The 9,420-nt window shown below is 35.8% G+C and overlaps 1 protein-coding gene across 2 annotated transcripts; it reads right to left on the bottom strand.

The window, feature by feature from the left end:
- Nucleotides 1–1,290: 1,290 nt before the first annotated feature.
- LOC132038823 (putative disease resistance protein RGA3) lies at nucleotides 1,291–9,165 on the bottom strand. Of its 2 annotated transcripts, XM_059429446.1 has the most exons (3): nucleotides 8,822–9,165; nucleotides 5,284–7,865; nucleotides 1,291–3,586 (listed from the first exon to the last, which is right to left on the bottom strand). In XM_059429446.1, exon 2 carries the CDS (start codon nucleotides 7,807–7,809, stop codon nucleotides 5,317–5,319), a length of 2,493 nt encoding a protein of 830 aa, XP_059285429.1. In that variant the 5' UTR covers nucleotides 7,810–7,865; nucleotides 8,822–9,165; the 3' UTR covers nucleotides 1,291–3,586; nucleotides 5,284–5,316. The 2 variants fall into 2 exon arrangements, with proteins under 2 accessions (XP_059285429.1, XP_059285374.1); XM_059429391.1 differs by lacking the exon at nucleotides 1,291–3,586 and having other exon boundaries at nucleotides 3,700–7,865.
- Nucleotides 9,166–9,420: the final 255 nt, after the last annotated feature.

Below are 9,420 nucleotides of genomic sequence, written 5' to 3' on the forward strand. Positions count from 1 at the left end.
TAAAATTTAACTGGAATAGTAAAAAAAAAAAAAAAAACCAGAAATACCAGAAATTTGCGTTAAAATTCAAAAATCGCAACATAAAACTACACCATACATAAAAATTAGACAAGAAATTAACAGAAACTGCACCTCAAAAAATTACACTAAACTCTTGAAATAGACAAGAAGATTTTTTTTAAAAAAAAAAAAAAAAAACATAAACTACGAAATCTTTACTTCCAACAGTGAGTTCTCATTAAATATTTTCTATATTTTCATAATTCTGAAAAGTTTAACTACCAGAGTTTGGTAAATATTTGACTGTAACCAAAAGCGTTCACTTTTGACACCTCGAGCCAATGTGATTCCTCCACTGCTTCCGGGAGAAAAGTTAGTTTGTTTAGTACTTATTCATTCAGCTCCACACAATACTATGCATGGAAAAATAAGGAGTTTTATCAGACTTTTAAAGTTGATAGTCACTATACCACTCAGCATTGATCTTCAAGTCTTGATGTCACTCCTTTTCAATACACTAGTGAGAATCTTTCTTTTCCCTAAACTGAGCAATCCTTTTCTTGATTATGACTCCTCCCACTCACATTATGTGTACATACATAATAGTACTACATATATATATAAATATTAACACTCACTTTAAGCACCATACAATAGTTCTTTAGATGAGCAAGACATAACCCCACGGCATACAGTTGTGCTTCCAGTATACACTTGCTTATTAATTAAAGGTTATAAATTTTCGTGCAGTCTGATTTTTGCAAACAGGACATTGAAAATCAAGTAACCGGATCTACTGCAAATTTTCCCCTGGTAACCCCGCGGCATACAGTTGTGCTTCCAGTATACACTTGCTTATTAATTAAAGGCTATAAATTTTCGTGGTCAGATTTTTGCAAACAGGACATTGAAAATCAAGTAACCGGATCTACTGCAATTCCCCTGGTAATTCTAGGGAATTTAACCAAAAGACTTGGGCTCAGTCATAAGCCAGAATTTTTACTTGCCAGCATATTCATAGAGTTAGAAGACAGAGAAAAAAGGGGGTTCGGGTCTGAGTGTAGTGATCATGCCTTAAAAATAGAGATTAGTGGTCGCTTACAAATGTAATCTGTTTTTTGACACATTGTTTAAGACGACAACAACAACAATAACAATATATCTGAAGAAATCCACAAAGCGGGGTCCTGCAGTGGAGAGCGTACGTACCTTACCCCTACCTTTTCGAGGCAGGTTGCTTCCGATAGGCCCCTAGATAAGCGTGACAAGCAATTCAAAAGTATTTATGAACAAATAAATAACAAAAGCGAATACTGTTTAAGAAAACCATTTAATATAACACTAATCGGAGCTTTGATACTCTTATCTCTTCTTTTAACAAATTAAACCTGTACATTATCCCCCACAAACATCAAGGTGGGAATTGAGAATCTGCAAAGCTATCTCAAATCATCATGAATTTAAACAGCAAACAAAGAAATGAAGAAAACGGCCAAAAAAAGTGTAATAAAACAGTTTCCACCTTCAAGGGCCAACAGAATCATTCAATCAAGAATCATGGAAATTGAAGCCTCAGAGCATTTCTGCAGAATTAGCAGTTCTTTCTTTAAGCTCTCAAGAAAATAGGTTCAGCACTTTAACCTTTGCCCACCTAACCCGTTTGGCCATGAGAAATTTTCACTTTTTTCTGGATTTTTTTTTCACTTTATTTGAAAATCATCGTATGGTCATTAAAATTCCTAATACAACTTGAAGTCGTATTTGAAAGTTGAAAAACACCTAAAACCTTGTTTTCACTTTCAGTACAGTCAAACAACCAAATATTCTTTGCAAAAACTATAACCAAACACAACTCCATCTTCAACTCCTACTTCAAAATTCCAAAAAAAGTGAAAAATATTTGATTTTCGCGGCCAAACACCTGCTAACAAATTAAAGTCATGCCTCCCAACTTAACATCAAGATGGGAATGGGGAATCAGCAGCAAAACAAGGTGATTGGAGGAAGCAACAACGTTGTAGCAGTAACTTCTCATGATCATCATCTACATATTGAGCAGTAGGTTTTTAAATTTAATTTACCCTTTCATTATTTTTCTTAATACTCCCAAACTCTTAAAAATTCTCATGAAAATTAAAGACTTCAATTCCCTGATTATGTTGTTTGTGAATAGTTATTATGTAGAAACAAGGCTAAAGAAACTTCTCTGCATATGTGGGGCCGGGTTTCCTTGTTTCGTTAGCATATCTTGAACCAGGGAATTGTACGTCACTTAATATTTCCGTTCATGCCTAAATTTTTAGTTTAGAGCTCACATAACTAATTTATGGAGTAAATATCTCAAAAGATCACTTAACTATGGGAATTATATAGCAAAATCATTCAACTTTGTTTTGTATCATAAAATCACTCAACTTAGGGCTTTCTCTTATAAAATTACTCAACCAAATTTGTCATCAAAATCTTAAATGGCAAAATAAATTAATTTTTTATGCCATGAACTCTACAAATAAAACAAAATTAAAGAAGACTCATATCTTACACTCAACCCACCCTCCTACAAATCAAAATGGGACTTCATCTGAAGACAGAATTGTTTCGATTTGGAACTGCCGGTGATCATGAAAACTCATCTATATATGTAGAAAAGAAATATTAAGTGACGTACAATTCCTTGGATCAAAATATGCTAAGGAAATAAGGAAACTTGGCCCCACATATGCAAAGAAGTTTCTCCGGCCATGCTTCTACATGATAATTATTCACAAACGACAGAATAAGGGAATTGGGAAGTCTTTAATTTTCATAAGAATCTTCAAGATTTTGGGAGTATTAAGAAAAATAATAGAAGGGCAAAATAAATTTAAATACATGGTGCTCAATATGATATGATGATCATGAGAAGTTACTGCCAGGATGTTGCTTCCTCCCAATCACTTCATTTTGCTGCTAATTCTTCATTCCTTTTTCCTTTTTCCTTTTTCTTTTCTATTTTGCTCTCTTTTTTCCATAAATTCTGTGTTTACTTAGATGTGTCTCCTTATTTATAGTGCACTAGTTTGAACCTTTCTTGTTCTGATGTCATCATGTCAGGTAATTGAGAAAGCCAGGAAAGTTGTTTGGGATTGGTGGATAGGGGTTCGAGGGGTGGGGGCTGCATATAAAAACAGTTTAGTACTATCATATTTTTTCCGGAAAAGGGCCAAATATAACCCTGTACTATGAGAAAAGATTTAAATATATCCCTAGTTACACTTTCAGTTCTTATATTATGGGTTCAAATATACCCCTCCCCTGTTAAGGTTGTCCAAAGTGTACATCCAATCCTACATGACCATCCAATCCTACATGGCATTGACATTTGATGAAGGCATGCCACTTCAGCGCCCCTAACCCATTTTACCCCCTCCTTCTATTTGTTCTTCTATCACTTTCTTCCCCTCCACCACCATTGGCACCATTACTGCCACCAAGGCCATTTCTTTAGTCAATCAAGTAATTTATCGAACAGAAATGCTGGTAGATACAACAAATCAGGATTTTGGAGCCTGATAACAAACTAAATGTACTATTGGGTTATTTGTTCCTGTACCAAAGAAATTCAGATAGCAAGAAAAATGCACACAATCAAAATGGGACAAAAACTATTAATACAATATGTTATGCTTATCCCAGCAACATTTTTTTTTTTTTTTTAAGTTTTTCAATTTTCAATACAGCAAGAACCTAGAGTGTGCACTGTGCAGGCACCTTTAATCTTAAATAATAACAAAGCCTTAATGCTACACAAGATTCTACAATAAATATCTCTAAGTATATTTTCATAAATCTAGAGCATCTTGTCCATCATGCTAACATGTATCTAGAGTATCTTGTCCATCATGCTAACAATAAATAAGGTGGGATTTTCATCCATTCATTATGACCCATAATGTTGCCATCTTTCTGATTTTGTACCTAAAAATTAGTTTAAAATATTCAAGTTCTTGCCTTTTTTCTCATTTCTTTTTATAGGTTCCCATAGCAATAAACAAGTCAAATTATGTTTAGCTTGAAGCAAAGATTTAAGAACGAGACAGCCGACAATAACCCCCACCTCCCCATACAAATAGGTCATGATAGAAAATTAGAACCAAAAATTTTGGCCCTAACATTTAGCTCAGGTTTTTATTGAAATTTAGCAGTCAAATAAAAACTACCAGATATTAAAGCAGGTACAAAAAAAGGGAACACCAGAAAATCAAGAATCCCAGTACTAATTCTCAAAGAAAAAAGAAGAAAACAAAACATGGCTTTGCAACTAGCTCTTCATAAATAAACAAAAATAATATCTTTACAAAAATGAATGCATCCAAAAAGAAAGCAACTTTTTCAGAAACTCAGTACTTCATAAATAAACAAAAATCATAGCATCTTTTTAAAATGAACATAACAAAAGAGAGAGCAACTTATTGGGAGTTCCAACTTCCACTATGGGTATTTCAGAAAGAACCTTAAATTTCCCTTCTACTATCAAACTTCATTTATTGTCACCATTGCCACCTAACCACCATTAATGGTGGTAATGCTAGTAGAGGGGAAGAAAATTTTAGAGGTGGAAGAACAAATAGAGGGGACGAGTAAAATGGGTTAGGGGCACTGAAGTGGCATGCCACGTGGCATCCACCTCATCAAATGTCAGTGCCATGTACGATTGGATGTCCACATTGGGCAACCTTAACGGGGAGGGTGTATTTGAACCAATAATATAACGATAGAGGTATATTTGGACCAAAAGTATAACGAGTGGTATATTTAAACCTTTTCTCAGAGTACAGGGGTATATTTGGCCCTTTCCGTATTTTTTTGGTCGAGCATGTATATCATATTCATGTATTTATATGCAAATTAATAAATAGAAAAATTCAAAAACCTGAAAAGAAAAAAAAAAGGGATAGTGACATATGTAATAAAAGATTCCATCATATGTTTCCATTTTACAGACATTATTGACATGATATTATTGGATAATTTGTTTTTTTCCATCATGTCAGATTCTTTTGATGACAAATTTGATTGAGTGATTTTATAAGGGAAAAGCTCTAAGTTTAGTGATTTTATTGACACAAAACAAAATTAAATGACTTTGCTATATAATTCCTCATTGAATGACCTTTTGAGATATTTACTCCTCATCTTTCAATCCAAACATTGATTCAACAACACAACATAATTCGGTATATAACAATGCATTATGAAACGACTAGAAACAACAATTCAAACAGGCTGTAAAAGGATAATTACCTCTACTTGCACCAGGTTATCAATCTTTATCACTTATATGTCAACTCTTGGGATGTGAGCAATCTTAGGCCAGTCCTCCCCTACTTCCTTCTGGCATCTTTGCTTCAGGCCTGATGAACATCCTATAATATTTAGCGCTTGCAATGCCGCCAGAGATCGCATGCCTTCTGGAAAGGATGTCAACATAGGGGAACCAGCAATGACCAACCAATCAAGGGCAATGAAGTCGCCTATCCATTCTGGAATTGTCGCGAAGTTAGGACATTCCAAAATGTCTATAGATTTCAAAGTACCCGAGAAGTGTTGGAGCCAAAGTGGAAGCGATGTTAGCTTGTCAAGCCTAAAAACGCTGAAAGTTGATAAATTCCCCGGGACTTCAAATCGCATTGCTTCTTCGATGGACAAGTCAATTAGAGGGCAATCCTCTATAAATAGAGACTCAAGGGAAGTGAGATGAGTTAGACAGGTGGATAGAGAGACGAGATTTCTGCACTTTTCAATAGACAAGGATTGGAGTGACACGAGCCTCTTGAACACATCCTCTGGCATAGTTGCTAGGCCCTCAACAGAACGTATAGTCAAATTATTTAAATCGCGAAGAGGAGAATGATGATGAGGTGGGAAAAGAATTTGCTTCAACAGCTTCTCACTTATCATCACCAAGACAAGTTTTTTTTGGGAAGCAAAGTAGTGTTCATATGTAGGAGTATTTGATGGTAGCATGAATTTATCATCATCACCTTCAAGTCCATCTATGTTCTCCACAAAGTCAAAATTCCATAGTACAAGACTTTGGAGAGAAGGCAGTTGCCATAGTGGTGGAAGTTTTTGGCATTTATGACACCCTCTTATGTATAGGTTAACAAGCTTAGGTAGCAAAAAACCAAGATTCTCAACCATCAACCAACTTGGAAACCTTGACCCACTGTAATTTTCTATTCGCAAGCTTTCAATGTTTTGGTGCGGCTGCAGGGCCTCCAACATTATCAGGTCAGCTCCAGTATCATCCTCATGATCTCCAAATTCGAACTTTACACACAGCTGTCGGAGATGTTTCATTCTTTTCACTACATCGGTGGGCATTCTTTCTCCAATTGCAGATGTTCGTCCCATGAACTTTATTTCTAATCTATTTCTAAGATCAATAAGGCCTTTTAGTTCATTCAACTTGTCACTTGCCAGACCAGATATGCAACTTTCTTTGCCTACAATAAAACTTGTCAATGTCCGTAGAGACGTCAATTGGCCAATTCCAGGTGGCATATCTTCCAGGGATAAGCAATAATCAAAATCCAAATGCATGAGACTTGCCAAATGCCAAAGTCCTGGTGGAATATGGGTTAATGAGAGACACTTTTGACATACCAAACGTCGAAGGCTCACCAATCTCCAAATATCTCTTGGCAACTTTTTGAGTTTATAGCAACTAACCAATTTTAGAACTTGTAGATTATGCAATTTTGTGATGGAATTTGGTAAAGTAACAACGCTTTTAGAAGAAATAGCAAGATATCTTAGATGCTTCAGTCCACCTAGTGATTGAGGCTGAAGTTCTATCTGCAGGTGACATAGATGTAGAACACGCAAACGTTCAAAACTTGAAATAATTCTCCCCAAAGTTGAATTGCAGATGACACCATAGATAGAGTCATTTAGGTAAATAAATGTCCGCAATTTCATATGCTTCCTGTAGAAGGGACTGGGAAATACCAATGAATCATCAATCTGGAATAAACAAGAAACGTGGAGAGTTTGTTCTGGTACAACTTCTGTATCTTCAGTTTTTTTGATACTGAAGAACTCCCCATCTGCAACATCTTTCGCGAGATCATGAATAAGATCGTGCATTTTGTAAAAGTGTTGAAACGATTCACGTTTTTCACTTTCTTGAAAGAATGACCTTCTTAACAAATCCATGAAATATGAATTTGCAACATCTTCCACATTATCTCTGTTGTTAGTAGTTGATTGAATAAAGCCTTGAGCAATCCACATATCAATCAAATCAAATCTATGAATTTCGAAATCCTTTGGAAAGAGGGAGCAATATGCGAAGCATATCTTTAAATGCTGAGGAAGGTAACTATAGCTCAATCTCAAAATGGCCATCACATCGTTGCCTCCTCGTGTGATACTTGACAAATCTTGATTCTTGAAATATATCCACTCGCCCTCCGTTCTTTTGAGGCGAAGTAGGCTTCCTACTGACCTTATTGCAAGAGGAACTCCTCCACACTTCCTCACAATTTCCTTTCCTATTTCCACCAAATTCGAATTTTTGCTCTCATTGTTACATTCAAATGCTATTTTTTCAAACAATGTCCATGCCTCTTCCTTTGAGAGGTCCCCTAATTTATGTTGGCGAATACTTCCTGAAACTTCCGCCGCCACTTCCGAACGGGTAGTCACTAAAATCTTACTTCCCTTGGCTCCACCGATCAACATATTCTTCAATCTCGACCATTTTAAGGCATCTTCATTCCACACATCATCGAGCACTAGCAGATACTTCTTCCCATCAAGCATTTCTCGAAGCTCGTTTTGTACTGCATCTAGTTGAAGGTAATTAGCCTTCTTCCCTCCTGCAGATTCGACAATTTTTTCTGCAATCATTTTCACTTCAAAAACATCTGAAACACAAACTCACAATCTTTTATCGAAATTTTCCTTAACCATTTCATCATTATACGCCCATTGTGCAAGAGTGGTCTTTCCTAGTCCTCCAAGGCCAACTATTGATATAACAACAACATTCTCTGCAACCTCAGAATCCAAAAGAAAATCCACAATTTCCTTTTTATCATCATTCCTTCCAATCACTTCTCCATCAGGCACAAATGAATAAGTCTCTCTATCCAAATTCAATTGGACTGAATTAGGCCTCAGAAGCAAAGGTTGCCTCCCTTCAACTGGGTTTAAGGAGCCCATATCTTCTGCAATTAGATCTAGAGTTTCTCGAATTTCCTTGAAACGATGACTTATCTTAGGATTATAAAGCAGAGGATTTGATTTTGAGAAGAAGATCTTCCCCTTATTCACCAGTTTTCGATGCGTAACTTCAGTGGCGAAGTCATCCAAGAGATCATCAGCCTCATAGAAAACTTTTTTAAGCCTCCTTATCCAGTCCTGTTAGGATCGAAATAACCATGTGTCATGTTGAAGCTAACAAAGTAAACACTAAAAGACGATAAATCAGACAACAAAAGAGAAACATGCCAAAAGAAACACAATAATTTAACATGGTTTAATCAACCACCTGTCTCCACAGGCAGAGATGAGCAATTCACTATATAAAAGAGAATAAGTGGTTCACACAAGTAACAAGGTAACACTTGGCTCATAAATTCTTCCCCTAAAAAAACTCTCAAACCCCTTAAGGCTATATTGTGGAGAAGGAAGAAGCCTTAATTTATAGAAGTTCAAAACCCTTTTCTCAAGAAAAAAGATTAGTCAAATATGAAAAGTTCATATTTTAGGAAAAGAATTACTACTCAATTATGGTAAGAAAATTAAGGCAAACACCTAATAATTCCCTCACCTGGTGGCTACTCCCCTGGTGCTCCTCTGCATCAGTGAGTACGGCTTGGATTGAAGAAACTGTAGTAGAAAGCTTGCGAAGCTCATTATTCAGTCCCCCAAATGATGATCCTACTTGTTGAGCTACAGGGGAACCCAAGTTTTTCAAGATTTCAGCAGCAAGCTCGTATAGAATTCCAGCCATGATCAAAAGGTAAGTACGGAGTATATGATTTGAAGATGAACAATTTTTTGGTGTTGTAAAATGTAGAAATTGCCTTTACTTAACGCAACTATATGAAGGGTTGACGAAGACCTTTGACTTGGAAGTCTCTTCCTCAGAAGTAGGGTGTATCACTGTTAACTAAAAATGGAACCAAATTAACTAACACCTTGTTTGGATGGTCCTTACATGTTATTTTATAATGTATGGTATTAATATGGTTACTGCGTAGCTTAAACGGGTAAAAACTTACTCACCCAAGGTTTACACCAAATCAATGAATATGTGATATGTGTTTGAATATATACAAGCATCACTTAACACTTATTAATTAATGTATATATTCACTTCATTAAATCACTTAACCATAATAAATTGCAATGATTTAATATAAACAC

Source organism: Lycium ferocissimum, chromosome 1 (assembly GCF_029784015.1).
Source record: "Lycium ferocissimum isolate CSIRO_LF1 chromosome 1, AGI_CSIRO_Lferr_CH_V1, whole genome shotgun sequence".
NCBI lineage: Eukaryota > Viridiplantae > Streptophyta > Magnoliopsida > Solanales > Solanaceae > Lycium > Lycium ferocissimum.

What these genes read in the sequence shown, in the direction of transcription:
- LOC132038823 (XM_059429446.1), bottom strand. Translation starts at nt 7,809, where the DNA reads ATGCTTGATGGGAAGAAGTATCTGCTAGTGCTCGATGATGTGTGGAAT.